General features: G+C 42.3%; 1 protein-coding gene across 1 annotated transcript in view; it reads right to left on the reverse strand.

Moving 5' to 3' along the window:
* csmd2 (CUB and Sushi multiple domains 2) overlaps positions 1–25222 on the reverse strand; it is a 290206-nt gene that overhangs the window by 8648 nt on the left and 256336 nt on the right. Inside the window, exons 56-69 of the mRNA XM_085395216.1 lie at positions 22495–22683; positions 18022–18195; positions 16799–16981; positions 13646–13822; positions 11973–12152; positions 11655–11828; positions 11346–11519; positions 9899–9972; positions 9249–9360; positions 8844–9023; positions 6110–6175; positions 5015–5176; positions 3343–3455; positions 2605–2692 (exon numbers count right to left, since the gene is read on the reverse strand). Coding sequence (XP_085251342.1) covers positions 2605–2692; positions 3343–3455; positions 5015–5176; positions 6110–6175; positions 8844–9023; positions 9249–9360; positions 9899–9972; positions 11346–11519; positions 11655–11828; positions 11973–12152; positions 13646–13822; positions 16799–16981; positions 18022–18195; positions 22495–22683 — 2046 coding nt within the window. The remainder of the gene's footprint in view (positions 1–2604; positions 2693–3342; positions 3456–5014; positions 5177–6109; positions 6176–8843; positions 9024–9248; positions 9361–9898; positions 9973–11345; positions 11520–11654; positions 11829–11972; positions 12153–13645; positions 13823–16798; positions 16982–18021; positions 18196–22494; positions 22684–25222) is intronic.

Here is a 25222-nt window from a genome sequence, read left to right on the forward strand (position 1 = left end):
GCCCAAACATCTTGAAAACAGTGGACAAGATGGACATTGCCATCCCGTCTTCCTTCTCTCACCCCAACCAGTCACGGCAGATGGCCCCGCCCCTCCCTGAGCCTGGTTCTGCTGGAGGTTTCTTCCTGTTAAAAGGGAGTTTTTGCTTCCCACTGTCGCTAAAGTGCTTGCTCACAGGGGATCAAATGATTGTTGGGTTTTTCTCTGTATGTATTATTGTAGGGTCTACCCCTTACAATATAAATTGCCTTGAGGCGACTGTTGTTGTGATTTGGCGCTGTATAAATAAAATTGAACTGAATTAAATTGCTTAATCGGGTCTTGTCAATTCAATTCAATTTTATTTATATAGCGCCAAATCACAACAGCAGTCGCCTCAAGGTGCTTTATATTGTACAGTAGATCGCACATTAATAGATACAGCGAAAAACCCAACAATTATATGACCCCCTATGAGCAAGCCCATTGTCCAATTTGTTAATGTATATTTTCATCATCTCTGTCTCATTATATCTTTCTCCTCCTCCAACACTGCTCTCTCTCTCGTCCCTCATTTCTTCCTCACGTCATGCCTCATCTGGTAAACTAAAGTCAGGGTGCTAACAGATGAAAACATGTGCAAACATGCTTTTTTATACCCGATGTTGTTGCAATTAATCTATGTTAGCAAATTATACATGGGACCCTCCTGTCTCCACACAGCTGATAACGAGACGGCTAAATAACAACAACAGCTTGTTATAAGCTAGCATTATTCCAGCTAATGTTTCAGTCTTGAGTGTCCTAAAAATCCGTCTTTCCCTCTGATAAACCATTTGATTACATTTTAACATCGTATGAGAGGTTATCTGCATTGACTTAAACAATGTTAGATCTACTTCAAAGAAGTTTTCACTACTGTCAGCTAACAGCAGTCCTTAGTGACAATAAAGTTCAGGATGTCCTCAACAACTCGCCAGAAGTGAGCTTGACTGACTCATCGACTTGTATCGGACTCCTTTCACAGTTTTACAGCTTCCTCCAGGGTAAATAGATTTGGGCACATATTGACAGGTAAACAGCAGACTGACCGACTATATACTCTCTACAGATGAAGGGCGGCCAGAGTTGTTTTTCCCTAATCCTTGATCTTAATCCCCAATTTCCTTAGGGATTAATAAGTGGCCCCTGTAGCAAGGATTCTGCACTTGAGTAAGAAATCTGCTGACAGCTAGTGGTGAAATTTTACACACTGTACCTTTAACACATAAGGCATGTATGAGTTGCATAATACATCACAAATTTGAGACAGGATACAAGGCGTGGTGAAAAATGTGCCTTAAAAAATACTAATGCACAGTTCATCTACAGCTTGATTAAACAGCTCTTGGGTGCATGAGAAGATCTAAAGCTCTGTTCATATCTTTCACGGCTGTTTTTACCGCAACTGCTACGTTTCGATCTGTCAGTGGAAGTTTTGTTCCGTCCATTTGCACTTGTGCTTATGTGAGGCGCGGCAGTCTGTCAAAACAGGGACCCTTCAGTTTCATTTTCAAGGAGTGGACAATGTTGCAGGAGGCAAATATGGCTTGTGGGGCAGATGGTGATCAAAGATTGTGTACGTGTAGCCAAAAACCTCCTGCGTTTTCAAAGTGCTCTGCGCTGGCTGGAGATGGCAGGTTGGCACACACTTGATGCCGTTTCCACTCAGCGCTCTCCCCCTAGACGCCTCAGGGCGTTTCAGTAGAACTCTACAATAACAGTCTCACCCTGGGGGACAGATTTACAGTGCATAACCCCATGTCTAAAAGAAAAATAATCGAACAGCATGCTCCTGGTCACTCTTCAACTGACGGTTTGCCTTTGAGCTTAGAAACAAACTGTGGACCCTTTGGCAAAAAACTGCTGAGATGGACCCCCATCACCAGGGATGATCATCCACATGAAGGCCAGGTCAGGTTAAAAGTAAAATTTTAATTCTGTGGAAAAATCTTGTTCACAGTGCAAAAGGAGGTAGATGGGAAATGTCAGATCTCCTGCTCAGTATGATTTTCTTGGGGCTATCCAGACTGCACTCAGGACAGATACTAACTTTAAATCAGTTTTAATTGATTCAATGTTTTAATCTTATGGGCTTGTTTCCAAAACCTTCTGATCACACCTTGTATGTGGACAGCTGTAACTCTTTGAAAAGCACTTCTACATCTCTGGCAGCAAAGCTGAAGTTGCTGAAGGAACTACAGAATGACGCACAGCAATGAACAGATAATATTTGCTACATGAAAACTGCCAGATATGAGGCTACTTGGCAAAGACTACAGGTGTCAACAAATAACTGTCAAAGGAAACATTCTGTTTAGCTGTTTATGAATGTGAGTGTATGGTTTGTGTATACGGATGTCATTTGTGTTTGCCTCTTGCTAGCTTCACAGACACATGATCCTAAAGAGTATTTACACTGTACAGATAAGTGAAACCCACCACAGTGTATGCTGTAAGAGCTTAGAGACATTACATACATCTCAAGTGACATTTTTTTCTGAATAGAAATCCAAAGAAAAACAAAATCTTCCCAGGAGATCACTCGGTCACAGGTTTCTGTGACCAAGTGGACCACTCACTCACCCAGTCTCTGGAGACCAAATTGGCCAAAGCCTTTTCCGGTGACAACTCCCTGGTACACGTAGGAGTTGGAAGAAGAGATGTAGGACACCTGGGGAGAGAAAGGATTGGAAGACAGACGCTTAATGTGTCACATCCCGGCTTCACAAAGGAGCGTATCACCAAAGTGTCAGCAGCTGGTGCACGCAGAAAATGAAATATCACGTCAAAAAGAGCTGAGAGGCACTCGCGTGGCTGACATTTAATGTGACGGGTTTTTTTCTTTTTTTTTTCTGATCCAGAGAACAAACATACGCACACTCAGCCCCGCTGCACACATGTGAGCTTGTTACCCAAGAGGATTACACAGAGGATTCGCACCGGGGCACACTCATGTGATGTGCATCGTATGACACATACGCATGTTTGAATAAACACAGCACCACATAACCACATTTACTGTGACCTGCTTTTTTTTAATTAATTGGGAGAGAGTGTATTAGTGGTGCCTGAGGTCGGAGGATAATATGGGAGAGAAGAGTGAAAGGGGGTGGTGTGGGTCTGTGGAGTCCTGATTACCAGGCAATGATTTAACTGACATTTTAATTAAAGAGAAAACTCTTGGTGGGCCCTCCATCTCCCTAGAGTGACAAGGTTAGTGTGCTCGACATAGTTCACAATGTAGATGCGTGTGTGTATGTTGTGTAAAATCTTTTCAAGTACAACAAGAGGTGTTGTTCTGGACCAGACCCTTGCACTTACACGTCCATCTAGGGACCAGTTGTCCATTTTGAACTTGTTGACAAAGATCTCCACAGGGCCTCTGATCTGATGAACCTGCAGCACCAGCTGAGCATCCTCTCTCTTATATGTACCTGTAGAAAAGGGGTTGCAGTTATTTCGGAAAAACAGACACTCGTTTGATAAAAAGACATGACATTTGCTCTGAGCCGGCCTCTTGTTGAGTTCATGTCGACTCTTTCTTCTGTTTCTGTCCACCTGTCGTTATCTTGTGAATCCCCCGTGGGAAAATGGAACTCTTATGGATAATGGCAAGTCACCAACACTGTCTAATAAATGAATCTAAATTTAGGCTTTTAGGAAACGGGTGCAAGGTGGCGCCCTCTTGAAAATGTTTCAGTATTCTACTTTCATGTTCCCCTCTCACTAAAATGCATTTTTGAGGACGCACAATAGACACGTGCACGTCAGAAGTTTCACCAGCATGTGGCAGGCCGCAAGCAGGCCGCGTGAAACATCAAAGGTGTGCAAAAGAAAATCCTGGAGCAGCAACATAAGTCCAATCTCCTTTTTAAAAAAAAAAAAAAAATCAGACTTTTCTTCCTTGAGAGCCATTTAAAATTAACATATTTTGTCTTAAGACCTTAGTGAAACTTTTGCACTTTTGATAAACTGACTGGCTATGGCACTGTTTTGCCAAGAATTACTGCAGGTAAAAATACATTATTAAATTTTGAGACGGTTCCCAGCCTGGAGGCACGAAGCGCAGTCTACTGGCTTTAATGAATCTTTAATTTTCTCTGTATTTATATTGTGTGTTCTACACATGACATGCAGCGATAGACGTGCCATTAAACAAAACACAAAAAAAAGAAACTGTGAAGGTGCGAGAGCCCAATCGTTGCTGCTCGCTGCTGTGATTCATACAATAACTCGTATAGTAACACACAGTTGCTTAAGTTTTATTAAACAGTGTTCCCATTTCACTTTTATTCCCCTTCCAAGCGAGGCAATTTGTAATGAAAGATTATGGCCGACAATAACCAACTTTTTTTGTCACTGTCAATAAACCCCATAAAAACCTACAGTGTATGTGAAGTCAACTCAATATAACACCTCTATAATAAAGATATCTGTCAGCCGGTGCTACAGCAGGTCTTACTGATGGGTTTTTAATCGTTTAGGGACAAAACCGAGTTCTGGAAATGCGAAAGCTTTGCCTAGGCAGAGGAAAAATCTCATCAGACTTCCCATTTAAATGATGGATCTATTAAAAGATAAAATTCATAAAAACAATCTTAAACATTTTGAAAGCTAGTTAAAAAAGGGAAATTTATAGTTTGTTGCTCAGTTTGTCTATTGAAAATATGTGAATACTATATATAAATACTAGCAGCTACAGGAGTGAAGTGTCCAGGCTGCTACTGATGAAATTTGATGATGATTGCAGCTGTGCAGTGATTATACCACTGAGAATAATATAAAATGTCTGCTGCTCTGTTACAGCAGCAATAATCCAATTCAAGCAGAGACCACACTGATTTCTTGCTTCTTGAACTCACTTGAAATTTGGATAAAAGCAAACTCAGTCGGATCTCTGATATGAGAAGCAATTTAGAAGAACTGACCCACACAGACTGTTTTTATGAGTGATGTTTATCTTTTGAAGATCTTGAGTTACTGTTGTACTCACCTGCCAGTTTAAGTTCTACTCCACTGTGGTCGATGAGTGTCCCATTAACCCGGTTGCTAAAGGGTTCAAAGGCAGTGATGCTCAACATAGCTGGTTGCTTCTTCCCGAGGTACTCGTAGGATCCCCTCCAGAGGGAGTTCTTAGCAAACACACCAACAGGAACTGAAAGACAAAGGAAGAATGAATAGTAAAAATAAGGTGTTTTATTTTGCAGAGGGGGTTTCTGCAAAATTAACCTCGTGATTACAAGTCTTTGATATTTGATACATGAGTTTTTGAGACCTCTAGATCTTCGGTTTGATTTTTTTAACCCTAAACCCTCGTATGTTTTTTGTGCCCCCATAGCGAGGAAGTATTGTAATTGCTTCCGTTTCTGTGTTTGACTGTCTCTCTGTTTGTCCGCAGCCTTGAGTCCACAGTTTTCATGTTATTTTTGAATGTGTGACGGTAGATACCAATAAGAACTCAAGCTGATTTAATTTTGGTGAAAATCAAGTCAAGGTTAAGTTTACACCACATGTGAAAATCTGTTAAATAGCTATATTACCCACAATTTGTAATGGATGGACTACACAACAATTTGCTAGGCCTTGGTGAACATGAGTACCTAGGCTGGCGTTTTAACTTGACCTTTGCTGTTAGCACCCAAGGTCAAAGCTTGAAAAAAAAATTCAAGAAACCATATCAGGTAATATATCATATTGAGAGAGCTATACATCGAACTTCAGGGAGATTTGCGCTCTCTGAGTACTAAACAATAATTTGCACAAAAATCCTGGATGTAGCAAAAATATTGCAAATTGATATTTAAATTCTGTCTTTTAAAGAATTCATCAGAAGGTTCAATAAACAAATGTTTGGAATGTACAGACAGATTTCCCATGACAGTTCAGGACACGATTCGCAGTTCCTGCACAATTCAGCAGAAAACGTCAGACTACGAAATCAGCTTAAAGGTAGAACTAATCACTGAAGTCAGGTACGTATTGTAGATAACAAGGTTTCACACGACATTTTTTTTTGTTATAGACTTTATTTGAGCACATTTAGGAGTTTAAGTATGGTAATCTTACATCCCAGGAGTGCCTTTCTTACCTGGGTGCTTGGAGGACGGCTCCTGCACTGGCACCACCGGGCCCCTACCACTTGGGCGAATATCAGCTAAAGAGAGCACAACACACAATATTAACAGAAGAAAACAATAAACCTGAGTATCCTGTAAACAGGTACAGTGTGGGCCTCAAGAAGTGACAAAAGAAGATCTCATTTCTACTTTCACCACAACAGCTCGAAGGTAATTGCAGTAGAAGGATGTCACCATCAGCACTTCCTGTCTACTAGTGATGGGATTTCCGGCTCTTTTTAGAGATCCGGCTCTTTCGGTTCGGCTCACTAAAAAGAGCCGGCTCTTTCGGCTCCGAACCGGCTCTTCAGGTTGTTTTGTTGCTTTAATTAATTTATTATTAACAATAATATAAAATTATGCACAAAAGGAATTACTAACGTAAAAACAAGTGGTTTTATTTATATATGTTTATATATAAATATATGCGGTGGCCCCTAGAGACAAAACACGTACAAACTCCAAAACACATTTCTAGCATGAACTGAACTTCCAAAGCAGAGCTACTAGATCACTTAAATTACACAATTGAAAGCATGTGTGTATTGTTTGTGTATTTATACACAGGCACTCATATATATATTCAAATAATTTAAAAAAAAGTTCATTTACCTGTTATTACCACACACCAAATCCGGTCGTTGGTACTTGCTGGCTTGTGTAGCCACAAGATAACAAAGGCTCAACACTGCGCCCAGCATCCTGGAGCACTTCTGTTGTCTTTTGTACGTGTTTTGAGTTTTTATGTGCTTCTGAGTTTTTATATGCTTCTGAGTTTTTACGTGCTTCGGAGTTTGTACGTGTTTTTACGTGTTTTTGGAGTTTTTACGTGTTTTGGAGTTTGTACGTGTTTTTACGTGTTTTGGAGTTTGTACATGCTTCAGAGTTCGTACGTGATTTGAAGTTTGTATGTGCTTTGTCTCTAGGGGCCACCGTAAATATACTTTTATTTATTCACTCCACATAAAATGTAATAAATAAATCATATAATACAAAAATCAACTATTCACATTTCAAGTTTTAACTATTTAAATTTTCAGCTTTTTCCTTTCACAAATTTAAAGTGAAAAGAACACAAAAGACTGCAAACCACAACACAATTAAATATAAATTATAATATGAAAACTAAAAGAACATGCATATTCTCTGTCATATGGACCTGCATGAATAAACTTTCTCAATCCTTTATCATCTGCAACCGAAAATAGTTGTGGATGATTACTATACCTTTCTAATGTTGTTGTCCCTGCCTCTCTTTCTCTCTCTCTGGCTCTGTTCCTGTGCTACTGAGTGTAACTACCGCCCCTCCCCCCTCTGCCCAGCGTAAAGCACAAGGCTCGCGTGCAGAGTGAAGCGGAAAAAAAGTGCGAGAGAGAGGCTGAGAGAAAGAAAAAAAAAAAAAAAAACCCACGTGACGGCTCGCGACAAGGAGCCGGCTCGCGTCGTTCACGTCAAAGAGCCGGCTCTAAGAGCCATTTCGTTCGCGAACGACCCATCACTACTGTCTACGCCTAATAACCCCTGTGGTGGCCAGAGTGAGGGCTGCCTGTGATAGGACTTGAGTCATGTGTCAAAAAGCAGCTCAAGTATCCCTGCGGCGTGAGAGACACGGTTTCACAGCTTCAGCGGAAGTGCTTTAATAATGCCTTACTGCTCACAGGGGGCCGCGGGAATACATCACAGTAGTAAACATACACCCACGCAGGTAAACAGAGCGGAGAGGGCTTTACTCGCAACCGCAAACAAAGACAGGTATACTGATGGTAGTTTATGAGGACAAAAAAAATCACCTCGGATAAACGCATACAGACACAAGGAAACATGCACATCACACACACACTCCCACTGCCTTGTACTTTATTAGCTGCCAGTCTTTTGAGCTGCCCTTCCATCACTTCACCCACAGGCGCTGTTAATATCCTGTATGTGCTAAGGCTCTCTCTTTTTTGCCTTCACACTTAATGGCATGGCCTTAAAAACACCCATCAGCCTATATATTTCAGCAGAAGCCCCGACATGGAATCTATCACGTGGATATCCCCAACTCTAGTGCAGCTTTCTCTTTCAGCTATTAGCATTTCTCTACACTACATAATCGTATGTCGATTACTCTTTTTTTGGCCCCTCCATATGTATTTAAGTCAATGAGGGTATCTTAATGGCAGTCTATTTGTCTGCTAGACCTTTTTAACACTACTTCACCATTTATAAGAGCTACTTCTGCTAACCTAATCAATGGGAAGCATTGGCCTAATCAAGTTTTGCACCCTTGCTAATGATACGAAGCTTACGCGTTTGTGCGTGCTTCTGTAGGTAATTCCATGCAGTCTAATTGCGTGATGGATGGGCCACCCTACCCTGGCATGTGTCTGAGAATAAGCGAGCGTTAACAAAGCAATTCATCAGGATTAGCTGAATCTGCGGTTTTCCCAAATTCTTTATCTGCCTCAATAATCCTTATAAATACACATTATGGAGTTGTGCATGACAAATACAGGGTGTTTTAAGTGTCTAATACACGTAGCTATGTAAATGTTGAAAGTGGATGGCCATGTGCACACATTTTTAGTCTTACAGCGATTACATTGTTTAGCCATGTGAGTGAAATTTAGCATCAGAAAAAACAGCAAAGCAGGTGCATGAGCTTTTTGAGTGTCGAGCACGTCTTCGCGTTCCCTCATGGCTCGAATGTAACAATGTTTATACCTGCACACAGAGGCGGTTTCCCTGACCAGCTACCGTCGGACCTGCACGTCCTGTGCTCTGATCCTCCAGCCAAGTAGAAGCCGGGCTGACATGTATAGATCAGTGTGTAGCCCAGGGATGGCAGTTCAATGGCTCTCACATCAGACTGGGCTGGCAGCTCTGGCTGGCTGCAATGGTGGGCTGCAGAGAGAGGGAGGAGGATTAAAGAGACCAAAAAAGAAAAGAAAATAGTAAAGAAAGGGGACAAGAAAAGGATGAAAAGATGAGCGAGATCAGGAATCAGATGAGAGATAGTCAAGAAATAAAGGAAAAGTTTATACAGCAGAAGAGAAAACGTGACAAGGGGTTAAGACAGAAGTATGTGGGAGATATTGGCCTCAGCTTGTTATTAGATTGTGTTCTTACCAATGCACTCAGGTTGAAAGCCACTCCAAGTGAGGTTTGGTAGGCAGGTGCGAGAAATCGAGCCCTGCAGTAAGTAGCCCTTTCTGCAGCTGAAGAACACCGTACTGCCGATCTGTAAATGAAAATGCATAAAAAAAAAAAAGAATAAAAATCCAAATAACACCTCAGTTTTTACTGAAGTGGAGCTGCAACTTTGCTATTACACTTGCCGTTGTCGGGTTACTAATCACATTAACAGCGCATTACAGCGTGTCGCTCGGAGTACACCCAAAACCAGAACAACGAAAATAAAGCAGCTGTAGGGGATTCAGCTGCCATTTATTGTATTGCTTATTTATTTCATCATTTCCCTAAGCCATCTGGGCCCTTGTCACTCAACTCTGTACAGAAAATAACAAATGAGTACAGACAAAGAAAACATTCTCAATATGGTATCAGAAGAAAGACAGATGTGGGCTGAGCGGTGCTGTAACATCAATATTGCAGTAGCCATTAAGTCATGCTTCCTGTTTGCTCCTGCAAAATAAGTATTAAAGGAGGGAAGTGTACAATATGAACGGCATTAAGGTAAAAGAAAAAACACATTTTGGGGGTTTCATCACATTTTTAATATATGGAAATCAATTTCTGGAGTGACCACATATTCTCACCTGGTAGCCCTGGCTGTTGTTCTGATTTCCAAAGAGAGGCGTGCCAGAATCTCCACAGGTAGTGTGACTGGGATCTGAAATACGCCCCCCCACACACACACATACAAACACACATACACACACACACACACACACACACACACAAAAATGCTTTGATAACTATACTAACTATTCCCGCAATACAGAAGGTCCTCTAAACATACAGTACTGTGCAAAAGTTTCAGATTCTCATGCATCACATAGTGCCGTTATTACTGATGGAGGTAGTAGTACAGCTTGCAGAGGAAACATTTTATTGTATTTAGGTGGCTTTGTGAGTTTATGTCAGCTGAAATGAATAATAACAGTAGCACTTTATAGTTACTTAATGGAGAATATTACTGAAGGAATGAAGCCCATTACTTAATGTTAATCAACTGTTTTTCAATGTGTCTGTCATTTTACTTTTCTGTTCACAAGAACATAAACATTCTCAAACAACTTTATTTTAGCTTATGGAAATAAGATAAGCTATAGTATAGTTATAGTTTAAAGAATAAAGAGATAAAGACAAGGAATGAACGGAACTTTTGTACGAGGTTTCAAAGAGATTTTAAACAGTTTTTTGTGAAGTCATCTTGTTTTCTGTACGGTGAACAAAGCCACAAAAAGGAAGACTCTGCTGTGAACCAAGGTTTTGCGAGAGGCAGAATAAAGCAGCAGCCATACAGTAACACACAGTAAGTAAAATGACATTCATATTTTTTATAGACTGAATCTCACTAAATCTTAGTTTAATCTTTCCAACATGACACATCTGGTTAAACAAAGTCCAGAAATTGACTGCGGCCTTAAGAAATTCCTGTTTACTAGCAGCAGGGTCAAAGGTTTGCATGTGTGCATATTTTAAAGTATCCAAACACCACAACAACCTCCAGGGCTGGAAACATTTATTTTATTTATTTAATCTTTAATCTGTTCCTGACTTTCTGAATGCCTTTAACAACAACCCCCTCATGGCTTTAGCACTGCACACCATCGCAAGGATAGAGTTTGCATCAATTAGTGAAATAAATCAAATTCAATAAGAAATGTTGTAAATTCTATCAATAAGGACCCTGACCCTGTCAGAACTACAGCAATTAACTGAGTCCATACTTGCTTGGAAAATGATTCAATAAATTCTTGTACTGGCTTTAAATAACTCCACAAGTTAATTCTGACTCGTGGAGTTAAGCAGCTATTTAGCTAGGTCTAATGGTTTTGCCTGTTTCCCGTTTTACTTCTTGGCGGAAAATAGCAACCGGAACTAAAAAGTGAGCCGAAAGCAGTAATCAGACCAGCCAAAGAGAAGCTTCTGTCAGGTTCAAGCTTATTTTTATATTGTTATATAGAGGCACTGATTTCTGTGCCGTTTTAGGATTATGGACATACCCAATAGGCTCAAATCATAAACAATCATGCTTACCTATGCAAGACGGCTGCGTGCCACTCCAGGTGCCATCATACTGGCAGTATCTCCGCGATGAGCCGACCAGGACGAGTGGCGGGTCGCAGAAGAAGGAGACGGAGGAGAGATAGGTGAAACCGCTGTCCTCCCTTCTCCCCTGTGTTGGCATTCCCGGGTCTCCACAAAAAACAGCTGTAAAGATGGAAGCAGAGAGATGATGTGACCGACTGCACGTTTTTCATTTTAAATCGATATTCTTCTGAGGACACACACTACACTATACGTGGGTAAAACAATGTCAGAGACAAATCATGACATGCCACTTACGGAAGCACTGTGGTTTCTCTCCACTCCAGTTGCCGTTGCCTTGGCATGTTAACACAGTGGGTAGGGACAGCTGGTAACCTTGGTTGCAGGAGTAGCTTATGCTGGAGCCCCAGGTGAAGTCTGTCCCAACAACCTGTCCATTAGGGATGGTGGGTGGTGGACCACATACAATTGCTGCAAGGAAACAAGGGTGCATTAGAGGACTTTTATGTTTTCTGTCGGTTTCAGTGTTTTAATGCAAAAACTGATAGAGGCAAAAAAAAAGGCTAATCATTCTGTAACCCAAAAATACAATCAGGTCAACGTATACAACTCTACCTTTACAGAGAGGTTTGGTGCCATTCCAGGTGCGGGTCTTGGTGCAGATGAGAGAGGAGGCCCGATCGGCATCCATGGTGAAACCAGGGGAGCACTGGAACGTGACCGTGTGGTTGTAGGTGAAATCACTCCCAAATCTCACCCCGTTAGCTGGCACTCCGGGATCGCCGCAGTTGATAACTGGAAAAACATAAAGGTACTAAAAAATAGATTCAGCTTGCTACCCTGTTGTGTTTGAGATATTTGACAATTTGATTATTTGCAGTGAAAAGAGCAAACACAAACAAGTTAATAAATGTATATTTAGAGTGACAATAGACCGAGGCTTATAATTAATGAGGTGCTATAGGCACTTGATCCAAGTAGTTTACCCGCAAACTTTGTGTAAAACACAAACTGAAAATTTCTGATGTTATTGAATGGACCATTAACCCTCTGTTAACTTATAAACAACCTCTTTTAGATAACACTGGGTTTATGGCACACGAGAGCTATGCAACTATCACAGCTCTCTTCTTGTAGTTTGTTTCCTATTTTGAGTTTTTAGGATGCAGACACAAAATCTTGTGTTGAGTATCCGTCTGTGGTCGCTCCCTATAGTTCCAAAATGAACCACATTTCTCCTTTATTGTACTTTTTACATCCTGCAGGGAAAACAGCATGATTGAGTAACAACAGAGAGAATTCCACAGATGTGACTCAGCAGCCTTGCTGCTCAGCTCTGCTGTAAATATCAAAGAAGGAAAATCCAGGCCATATGACAACTTGAGCTTAGATGCCTTGGGACAAAAAGGCACTGCAAAATGTGTACATGCATGTTTCAGCAATATTCAATACAGGGTGAGGGAGCTGGTCCTCTTGGAAGTGGAGTGGCTCCTCTTTTCCCGGCAAAGCCTGGCTGGCAAGATTCTACCTGGAACCACAATACCTTTCCAGGACTGTCATCTCTTTAACAACACACACAGAACTGACGCGCACTGAGATCATTCCCCTCTTCCATAATATAATAACGATGCAAGTATAAATTTCATCTACAAAATCCAGTGTCATTGCCACATCTTCCCGTTCCTGTAGCCATCTTTGTCAAGCATGGCCTTGACATAGAGTTTTTCCTTCAAATCAATAGAAATCATTCAGCCAGAATTGCTTCGCCTCACATGTGCCTCCCTCTCTGCCTCCAGGTGCCCTTCCAAAGAGCTTCAACACGTACCACATTCACTTCTATGAATTACGTAGTTCTGAAATCCATAATGGTGCTGCTTAGGGCTTTATCCCCTCCATTCAGAAGAAACTGGTTCTCTTAGTGACCTCTATTTGCTGGGGTCTCTTGGTTCTGTACAGCAGCCACACGTCTTTTGTGAGACATGATGACAAAGGGCTGTCAGTCAGGCCCTTGAAATGGACCATGAATCGTACCAATTTCCTCCAGCTGAGCCAGTGAACCACATGAGCGATCCACCACTAAAAACAAAGGCCACTAGAAGCAATTATTGTGACTCACGTGTTCTCTTACAATTCTTGTGGAGCATTAAATAACTAAATTTTACATTTCCCTTCTCTAAAAGCAAAGCCTTCGTGGAAACAAAATCAAGCACAGAAAACGAAACTATTATCATTTAACTATTGATAATCTGACAGTCCTGAGAAGTTCTTTTGTGGGAGCTGTTAATTACCTGAGCACTCAGGCATGTTGCCGGTCCAAGTCCCGTTAACAGTGCAGTGCCGGGTCAGGAGTCCAGTAGAGTAGTAGCCCTCCCTGCAAGCGTAAGTGATGGATCTGGAAAAAGTCAGGCCATCGTGAATGAGGATCTGGGCATTCCGTGGAGTTCCTGGATTTCCACAAGAAACCACTGCAAATAAAAGAGAGAAAAAAACAGAGAAAAGAGAGAGAAACCATTAAAATAAGTCATATTCATTTACCGATAACCAGCACTAGGAAAATAGAAGAGATGTGAAAGAGCATTAGGTCTTTGGTGTGGAATTTAATTTAACTTAATTGATTATTTTAAAAAGATCAGAGACAAAAGTCTGAATTATACATGAGAAATTATTTAAATCTTTTTTTAATTCCTTCATTTCACTCATTTATTTTCTATTTAACCTTCAAACCTTTCACTCTAAAATCCCAAAGCCTATAATTACATATATTTATTTTGTAATATGCATAAAGCACATTATTTCAGTGTTTCTTTTCTTGAAAGATGACTTCCGCATCAATGTAAGAGTTTTATTTGTATGCATTTTGGAAAAATCAAACTATGTATTTTACAAAATTACTTTTAATTAATCGACATATTTGATGTGCATCATCACTCGGCTTTTTTCCTCTTTTTCTCTGTTCTTCATCCATCCACTCTAACACTACTCATGCTCCCCTGTGTCCTGCTTCATAAGTAACTCTGCTTTGATGGACACATCCTTTGCACAGAAAATCCCTCAGTGTCTGTCCGGCCGCCAGCAATGGTTCTGTTCATTACTGTCTCCAGCTTGCCCCGGGCCCTCAGAGCCCTGTGGACATGATCGGCCTCCCTTAATGACCAGATGTGGCCTGGCCCTTGAAGTCAGTGCCAAGTGAGAACAGGTGGGCAACCTCAGCCAGTGGGCATACCACACACATACCAGAGAGGCATCGACACAGAGTGAGGCGAAGGAAAGACGTGGTCGTGTTGGTGGTGGTGGTGTGTGTGAGAGAGGGGTCTGTGTGAATGTGTGGAGGGGTGCTGAGAGCACAAGTGGAAAAAGCCCATGAGACTGGATGATGCTTCTGGAAATCACACACTCTGCACTAGGATTATGGAAGAAAAGGGCCAGGTTTATATGGAGAGCAACAAAAGGGCAGGGACAAAGAAATACAACCAGATAGCTGCCAAGAGACCTCGCCAAAATGGCAAACCGAGCGTATCAGTGATTCTATAATTCTAGAGTGCAGAAAGAAAAATGTAGTTTAACACACAGAGGGCAACATAGAAAAAAAACAGGAAAAAATATATGGGTGTTTTTGGAGTAATACTCCTATTACTATAGCACTTCTAAAGCTGATATGAAAGGGAAAATAGAAAAAAAACTTCAGGTATATAAACCATACTATACATACTAGTCATACTCACTGATGTGTTAATAATCTAAACTCCAAGCACACTCACAAACACTTCTTTCCCTTTTCCTGCCTTCCAGATGTTTGATGGAAGAATAACTGCTGTTTTGTTTTCTCATTGTGCATAATGTCTTCTATTTCAGCAATATTAATAAAGTGTGCTTCAGCGAAAAGCTTAAATCCATCGACTGCGCACAAAATACACATTCAGCAAACTATTTTGGGGTTTTTTGCCCCCCAAATGACTGCAATGGAATAGACGCAGTGTTGCACAAGGACAAATATGCAAACCTTTATAGTGCTCAATAGAGAACGCATTCTCTGTAATGTGCTCTCTTCTGTTTAATCACTTACAAATACACAATAAATGCATATTTTACGAGTTTCTCAATGAAACTGAAAAGGCAACACCTAATTACACAGTCGCTGATTGTCGCGTTAGTAATAACCATTTCCAGCTGATGATTTTCTGTTTTTTTTGGGGGGGGGATGTTGCTCCACTTTGTGCCGTGGACTTGATGAGGCTACTATTATCATTATTCACTCATTCACACACTTCCGAGTTATGGTAAAGCTACCACGCAAGGTGCTCACCCGTCATTAAGAGCACCTTGGGTTTTCATTGTCTTGCCCAACAACTTTATGGTGACATGAGGAAACTGAGGAACCAAACCTGCAATTAGTGAACCCGCGCTGCCACCTCAAGCACAGTTTTGGTAGATATATTTCACTCATTACGTGTCTGTTGCACTAGAAATTAAAGTCTAGCTTCACAAAAAGTCAAAGCAAACTTTGTGCATAAATTACTAAAATAGAGCAAAAGGAAATGTAAATGTGCTATTTATGTGCTTATATATCTCCCTGTAGTTTTCCAGGTTCGGGTTGTGGTGGTTTCCTCAAACAGGTTCTCCAATTCCTCATAAGGAATCTTGAGGTGTTCCCAGGGATATGTAACCCTTCTATCATCTTCTGGGTTTGCTCCAGGGTCTCTAGTTGGACTGTCCAGAATATTTCCACAGTACACAGGGGAAGGCACCGTGATCGGGTTCTCGAACAACCTCTGAAGCAGCTGTTGTATTCCAAGCCCTCACTTGATACTGGAGCACCAAAAGCTCAAAGGCGAAGGCGGGTTGGAACTTCAATTGACAGCTAAATTGAGGGCTTTACCTTAGTGCTCAGCACCCTCTTTTCCACAATTTGAAAGATTCCACATCAATCCACCTATTGATCCTATCTTACTCTTACCTCACCGAATCCCAGTATCTTTAGAGCTCTTCACTCAGAAGAAGATTCAGTATAATAAAATCTCTGAAAACACACAGATTTTCTGAAGTACAGCACTCACTGTGAAGTACCTAAATTATCACCAGGTATACGTTCACGACTCCAGCTATATGCTTCTAAAGACCTAAAGACAGCCAGCAAATAGCTATGATTTTGGCACTTCTTACTCTGACAGTACACAATAGTTTCCTGCACACATGCAGCTCTCAACCAAACCTCACATGAAGCTTTAATATCTCTGTAAGGGTGATGATAGAAGGAGACAAGTCCATACTGCATATATCCATTCAATGGTTAAGTTTGACGACTGACATGGTCTCGTTCCTGGAAAAGCTCAGAAGTCAGATCCAGTTGTTGAATTGATGTGTGAGTTTCAATTTACAAAAACATGACTCGACCGCCCATTTGTACCAGCCTATGAGAACAAATAAGAGTATATATTCCTTACCATGGCACTCTGGTTGTGTGCCCAGCCAGCTTCCATTGGCCAGACAGGTTCTCTCCGGAGAGCCCTTCAGCGCATAGCCTGGCTCACAGCTGAAGCGGACAACACTGCCCACCGTAAACTCCTCTCCTAGACGGATCCCATGCACGGGAACGCCCGGATCACCGCACAACCCAGCAGCCTCTCCTGAAAAAAAAAATGACAAAGAAATAAAAACTAAACGTAGCACGAAACAAATAATTTCTGACAACCCGAACACATATGAGAAATGTGCTCTATATTTTCTCACCTCACTACAGAGTCAGTTACTTCCAAACACATTTTACTGCTCTTTATTCAGCACGGTGAACACGTAAAAAATGATGTGACTTTTTCATTTCACTGCTTTGACATATCTTTTACACCTTCCTTCAATAATTCCAGGTCTTCCATTTAAACAAGCTCAAAACGCTTAGCACTGCTGCTCATTTTACAAGGCACCATCCAACATCGCTTTAATAGCGCACAGCTAAGAAAGTCGGCCAAATCTTTATAAAAATGTTGTGTTTATTGCCTGTCGAGAGAACACTGGCAATCTGCAGGATATACCATATATGGATGTCATGAATTATGACATTAAACTGTCAGAATGGTACTTTATTTTAAACTGCTTGTGTGTCTCTATGTCTGTACTTTGTGGATATGCATTTGGATGTATGGGCTTCCCCACAGCCTTTTTCCATGCGCGACTATAGTTGAATCCCTGAAGCAAAGCGCTGTTAGAGGAGTGGGAGTAAGGGGGGGCTGACGTCTTTATACTGCTTCATTACCCGGCTGAAGTATGGGCATTGATGTTCCTCAGTCTAATGTGAGCAGATTAAAACAGTTTTATGGAGGACACTTTCTTTGCCCTTCAGGTCTGTGACACAGACAGGCAACTCCATCTTTGGTCCACCTACTTTGCTCATTACCTTCCAGCAGCTGCCACCTAAACTCTTTATTTGTTGGCATGCCGTTGTGAAGGCCTCAGTGTGACTGGGCGATGCTATTGCATCTGAATAATCAATTATTAGATGGGGAAATATGCAAAGAATGCAAAGAAACCCAAAACGTGTGGCTTAGCACAGGAAACACCCCAAAATATGAATGGAATTTCGATGGTTAGAGTCTTTTCTTATGGATCTCCTTCAGAAAATATTGTCAGGTTAAGCGTTTCGAACTCTCATTCTGGGTGTATTTTTCCATACCAGAGCAATGTGGTGGCGAGCCGCTCCACTGCCCATCCAGCTGGCACATTCTTGTTGTATTGCCAATGATGCTACGCTGACCGATGCAACTGTAGCGAATGACGGAGCCCACTGTTCGACGGTCACCTGAAAGCTGGGTGTAAGGAGGCACGCTGGGGCGGTCACACAGCACCACTGTCCGAACAGAGCAAAGAAACGTTTTAGGCATCACATGTTGAATATGTTGATTTAAAATGAATACAATACTTTATATTTACTAACAGTGTGGGTATCTTTCCTCTGCTGTAAAGTTGTAAAAAATAATTATCTGTAAGAATAGCTAAAAGAGCTGGTGTAACATCACCCCTTAGTTTTTTGGGCTCCTGTTTTGAAGATTGAAATTGAGTGTTTTGCCTATTACCATGTTTTTGTTTATTTAAACCAGACACCAGGAACAACGAGTCAGTCTGACAGAGGAACCAAGAACGCTGCCTAATCTGATGGTAGCAAGCCCAGGTGCCTTAAAGTATACCCTCTGTAAATGTCTATTACAACAACAAAAAAAATAAGACAAACAAAAATATTGTATTTTAATAAGTAAGATTTGAAACTACTCATTGAGGAGATCAGTTCATCAGGAAAGTGTTTACAAAGATCATAAATGAAGTCTTAAAAATAAGGTTTTTGTCTCATATACGTCTATACAGGGAGTGCAGAATTATTAGGCAAGTTGTATTTTTGAGGAATAATTTTATTATTGAACAACAACCATGTTCTCAATGAACCCAAAAAACTCATTAATATCAAAGCTGAATGTTTTTGGAAGTAGTTTTTAGTTTGTTTTTAGTTTTAGCTAATTTAGGGGGATATCTGTGTGTGCAGGTGACTATTACTGTGCATAATTATTAGGCAACTTAACAAAAAACAAATATATACCCATTTCAATTATTTATTTTTACCAGTGAAACCAATATAACATCTCCACATTCACAAATATACATTTCTGACATTCAAAAACAAAACAAAAACAAATCAGCGACCAATATAGCCACCTTTCTTTGCAAGGACACTCAAAAGCCTGCCATCCATGGATTCTGTCAGTGTTTTGATCTGTTCACCATCAACATTGCGTGCAGCAGCAACCACAGCCTCCCAGACACTGTTCAGAGAGGTGTACTGTTTTCGCTCCTTGTAAATCTCACATTTGATGATGGACCACAGGTTCTCAATGGGGTTCAGATCAGGTGAACAAGGTGGCCATGTCATTCGTTTTTCTTCTTTTATACCCTTTCTTGCCAGCCACGCTGTGGAGTACTTGGACGCGTGTGATGGAGCATCGTCCTGCATGAAAATCATGTTTTTCTTGAAGGATGCAGACTTCTTCCTGTACCACTGCTTGAAGAAGGTGTCTTCCAGAAACTGGCAGTAGAACTGGGAGTTGAGCTTGACTCCATCCTCAACCCGAAAAGGCCCCACAAGCTCATCTTTGATGATACCAGCCCAAACCAGTACTCCACCTCCACCTTGCTGGCGTCTGACTCAGACTGGAGCTCTCTGCCCTTTACCAATCCAGCCACGGGCCCATCCATCTGGCCCATCAAGACTCACTCTCATTTCATCAGTCCATAAAACCTTAGAAAAACCAGTCTTAAGATATTTCTTGGCCCAGTCTTGACGTTTCAGCTTGTGTGTCTTGTTCAGTGGTGGTCGTTTTTCAGCCTTTCTTACCTTGGCCATGTCTCTGAGTATTGCACACCTTGTGCTTTTGGGCACTCCAGTGATGTTGCAGCTCTGAAATATGGCCAAACTGGTGGCAAGTGGCATCTTGGCAGCTGCACGCTTGACTTTTCTCAGTTCATGGGCAGTTATTTTGCGCCTTGGTTTTTCCACACACTTCTTGCGACCCTGTTGACTATTTTGAATGAAACGCTTGATTGTTCGATGATCACGCTTCAGAAGCTTTGCAATTTTGAGACTGCTGCATCCCTCTGCAAGATATCTCACTGTTTTTGACTTTTCTGAGCCTGTCAAGTCCTTCTTTTGACCCATTTTGCCAAAGGAAAGGAAGTTGCCTAATAATTATGCACACCTGATATAGGGTGTTGATGTCATTAGACCACACCCCTTCTCATTACAGAGATGCACATCACCTAATATGCTTAATTGGTAGTAGGCTTTCGAGCCTATACAACTTGGAGTAAGACTACATGCATGAAGAGGATGATGTGGACAAAATACTCATTTGCCTAATGTTTGTGAAGGTTCTCAGTCATCCAGGTCATCGTAGTCAAAGGAGCTTGCAAAGAAAAGCGTCTGGACTTCTTTAAGTTGCTTGAAGACGTTTCACCTCTCATCCGAGAAGCTTCTTCAGTTCTAAGGTCAAATGGTGGAGAGTCCCAGATATAAACCTAGTGGGAGTGACCCCCCACAGAGGGACAAAAGGACCCCCTGATGATCCTCTAATCGCCTGAGCCTAGGTGTGAAACTGGGCGTGGGTCCCAATCAGCCAGAGTTTCGGGTGTGTTCATTGTGAAACCTGGCCCCACCTTATCATGCGAATTCCTGAGGTCAGATGGCCCAGGATGTGAGTGGGCGTTAAGGCGTCTGGGAAGGGATCTCAAAACTTGATTATAGATGGCAGAGAGTTGGTGTCGTAAACCCCCGCCTCTGTTCAAAGATGGTCGCTCACAGTGGACATAGATGGCTTCTTTCACTCCTCTTTCAAACCATCTGTCCTCTCTGCCCAAAATGTGAACATTGGCATCCTCGAAAGAGTGTCCTTTATCCTTAAGATGCAGATGGACTGCTGAGGCTTGTCCTGTGGAGGTGGCTCTTCTGTGTTGTGTCATGCGCTTGTGAAGTGGCTGTTTGGTCTCTCCAATGTAGAGGTCTGGGCATTCCTCACTGCACTGTACAGCATACACCACATTGTTAAGTTTGTGTTTTGGCGTTTTGTCTTTTGGGTGAACCAGTTTTTGTCTGAGCGTGTTGCTGGGTCTGAAATGCACCGGGATGTCGTGCTTGGAGAAAACTCTCCCGAGTTTCTCTGATACACCGGCTACATAGGGGATGACAATGTTGTTGCGTCTGTCCTTCTTATCCTCCCTCGCTGGTGTCTGGTCTTCTTTTCTGTGCCTCTTTGCTGACTTTAAGAACGCCCATTTAGGATAGCCGCACGTTTTGAGTGCTTCCTTTACATGTGTGTGTTCCTTCTTTTTCCCTTCAAGCTTAGAGGGAACATGTTCTGCCCGGTGGTGTAGGGTCCTAATTACTCCAAGTTTGTGTTCCAGAGGGTGATGGGAGTCAAAGAGGAGGTACTGGTCCGTGTGTGTGGGCTTCCGGTAAACGTGCGGCTATCCTAAATGGGCGTTCTTAAAGTCAGCAAAGAGGCACAGAAAAGAAGACCAGACACCAGCGAGGGAGGATAAGAAGGACAGACGCAACAACATTGTCATCCCCTATGTAGCCGGTGTATTAGAAAAACTCGGGAGAGTTTTCTCCAAGCATGACATCCCAGTGCATTTCAGACCCAGCAACACGCTCAGACAAAAACTGGTTCACCCGAAAGACAAAACGCCAAAACACAAACTTAACAATGTGGTGTATGCTGTACAGTGCAGCGAGGAATGCTCAGACCTCTACATTGGAGAGACCAAACAGCCACTTCACAAGCGCATGGCACAACACAGAAGAGCCACCTGCACAGGACAAGACTCAGCAGTCCATCTGCATCTTAAGGATAAAGGACACTCTTTCGAGGATGCCAATGTTCACATTTTGGACAGAGAGGACAGATGGTTTGAAAGAGGAGTGAAAGAAGCCATCTATGTCCACTGTGAGCGACCATCTTTGAACAGAGGCGGGGGTTTACGACACCAACTCTCTGCCATCTATAATCCAGTTTTGAGATCCCTTCCCAGACGCCTTAACGCCCACTCACATCCTGGGCCATCTGACCTCAGGAATTCGCATGATAAGGTGGGCCCAGGTTTCACAATGAACTCACCCAAAACTCTGGCTGATTGGAACCCACACCCAGTTTCACACCTTGGCTCAGGCGATTAGAGGATCATCAGGGGGTCCTTTTGTCCCTCTGTGGGGGGTTACTCCCACTAGGTTTATATCTGGGACTCTCCACCATTTGACCTTAGAACTGAAGAAGCTTCTCGGATGAGAGGTGAAACGTTTTCAAGCAACTTAAAGAAGTCCAGACGCTTTTCTTTGCAAGCTCCTTTGACTCATTTGCCCAATAATTCTGCACTCCCTGTATAACTGTTCAGGAAGAGTTCAACCAATATCGGATTTTCACTACCGGTATCTGAAATATCAGCCGATATAAATACACTGATTTCCTTAAAATGTGTTATTTGTACTAATTTATGAGTCTGCTCTGATCAGCTGGATGTGATCTAAGTGATCTTATTCAGTGTATAATGCAAACAAATAAACAAAACAATATGCCTCATCACCTACAACAACCCAGAGATTACTCACACAGGCATTTGGGTAGGGAGCGGTCCCAGGTGCCATCTCCCTGACAGGAGATCGAGCTGGTGCCCAGCAGGTAGTAGCCTGGACTACAGCGATATGACACAGTGGTTTGGAAGCTGTAGCGATGCGGCCCGCTGGACAGTACCTGCCTAATGCTGTTCTCCACATGTCCTGGCTCTGTGCAGTTAACAACTGAAAGAAAGGAACACAGAGGGGAGCGAGGGAGTTAGCGAGACTGCAAAAAACAACACATTAAGCAATAAGCATTTACATTTTCCTTTTTACAGTTAATAGCAAGAAAGATGAAAGAAGACTCTCATACTGGTAATAGACCACATGTCCTGATATTGATATGACTGTCTCCCACATAGAGACTCAGTTTTAGAAGCATAGTTTTTTTGGTTTATTTTTCTTCATGCCAACTCTGTCCATTACTTTCCCCATCGACTCCTTCCGCCCATCCATCTATCCACCCCAATCCAAATGAAGTAGGAGGCAGACTCCGGAAATAAACATTTGCTTCATTAGAGGCAGTCTCCTGCCGGCCGTCGTGGTGCAGAGATGGTGATGGATGGAAAGCTCACAGGAGAAGAGGCACCATGTCAGTTTAACACCAGATGGAGAGAGTTAGGGAAGGGGAGAATGAGGGATGAGTGAGGGACAGCACGGGAGAGGGTGGAGGGCTGTGCTGTACAAAGTTAGTGAGAAATAGGCCCTGATTGTGGCGAATATACTAAAAGTCGTAACAGAATGTGAGCTGAAGAATGTTACCAAAGCAAGCAAACTGAAATCTGATATTACCTCGACAAAGTCAGCACACATTGGGGAGCAGCTGCTTTCTAGTCTATACCGTTAACCGCCACTAAATGTGTACTACGGAGCCAAAGTTCTAATGGCCTCTACAACGCTGTCTGGGAGTGCCCACGCAGCCATTATGCCCCAGTTGGCCTTGCCAGTCTCGCCCCCATGAGTATGCCTTAGCTACAGCCAAAATGAACCTATTGTATGCTAATGTGCCTAAAAGCTTGCTCATTCTCCTGCTCCCAAGCTGGCCAGCACAGCTAAATCATCCCCCAAATACCTATTATAATGTATTCCTTCCATCGGAGCGCTGACCTGTGGTGCCATCATTTACAACTTACCGCATAATAACACTACAAAGCGCATTTGAAGCAGTGGAGCTGCTTCAGCGCGAGGCTTTCCAAGCTCGGAATTCAGTTTTTGAAAAAATGTACTCAGGCAACACACACACACAGACACACACAGACACACAGAGACACTCCAAAGCGATCCAACACTCATCTAAAATGACTGACCTCCTGGTAAATTCTTGTGTGTGGAGAGAGGGGAAGTAAAAGGATGAAAGGAAAAGACGACTAAAATGGGAGAGGGGAAGAAGGGATGAGGTAATTCATCTCTGTTCAACTCAGAAGCGGGGACCCTGGTTACCCTCTCCTCCTCTTGGCCTTCTGTCAAGTAACAGCCCTGTAAGTGGTATGTCAAAGGGTCTTTTTTTCTATCCTGCGTCTCTTCGCTTTTATCACCGAAAGACAAACACGCACGAGTCTTCCAAGAAAGGCAAGTATAGCTGCAACTAAAATTGGTGATTAAAGAGGGGCAGAAGACTGGCTGCACTGACGGTGCTCTCGTGTTCCCTGCATTATTGATGGCACCTACGAACTCTTATAGTTAAAATCTAGACCATGGAAATCATTAGCTTTGTCTGACTGACTCCCGCCCTTACCCCTTTTTTTCTGCCTTCTGCGTCTATTTCTCTCTATGTTTTCATCTAAGAGAAAAGCTAAAGGTTTAGTTAGAACTGAGGTGTTATTACTGCACAGTTTTCCACTCAGGGAGGAAGTACATGCCAGACAGGAGAGCACACTTCACTAAATACGCCTCGATTGCTATAATTACGGTGATAAATCTGATTGACAACGAGACCTCTAAGCTACTTATGTCTCCACATCAACAGTGGGGATAATGGCCGTCGAACGCACGCATCCTCCACCAACACAGCATTCACATAAAAAAAAGCCCCCTCAGAGTCAGCATCTGCATCGAAACAAGGCCAATGCTAATATGATGTCACTGCTAGAGCGAAGAGATTTAAAGCGTATGTCTGGGAGAAAATCTCGCCTGCTTATGCATGCAGCAGCCAAATGTGCTTCTCCCCTTTTTTATTAACCAAAGAAGCATTCCTGTGAGACTTGTAACCTCCCCATCCCATCAGAAGTGTCGGGAAAAAAAAGAGGCCACATTCTTTTTCTCCTCATTTAAAACAAACTCATGAGTCCATCAGTCTCCGGTTCTGTCACTGTCTTGTCACATTTAGGGCCCGACCTTGCGAGCGGCCCGTTTCTGCGCCTGTCACACAGCCTCAGTTAGTACGGACTTAGAGACAGACACGAGTGCCTGAGATGCGCCGCTTGTCACGAAAACACTGTCAAATTAAAAGTCCTTGCCTCGCTCATTCAAAGCAAAGCAGGGTACTTCTTATTCAGAGCTAAAGCCAGGACGCCGGTCTCCAAAGGCGGCTGCCTTTCATACAAGCTCAAGGATTCTGCGATTGTTTCTTGGCTCTCTCTGCATGGTTATTAACTGACTTTGTCTCTCTGACAGACAGGTGAGCCTAAGGGTGTAACAGAGGCAGCTAGGCTAAGAGGAAATAATACGACATGTAAATATTACCCAGAACCTCCACGGACCATATGGTTGAAACTGCGGTAAT

The sequence above is a fragment of the Rhamphochromis longiceps genome, linkage group LG22 (genome assembly GCF_057381845.1).
Source record: "Rhamphochromis longiceps isolate RC_006_pf linkage group LG22, R_longiceps_female_GT1.1, whole genome shotgun sequence".
NCBI lineage: Eukaryota > Metazoa > Chordata > Actinopteri > Cichliformes > Cichlidae > Rhamphochromis > Rhamphochromis longiceps.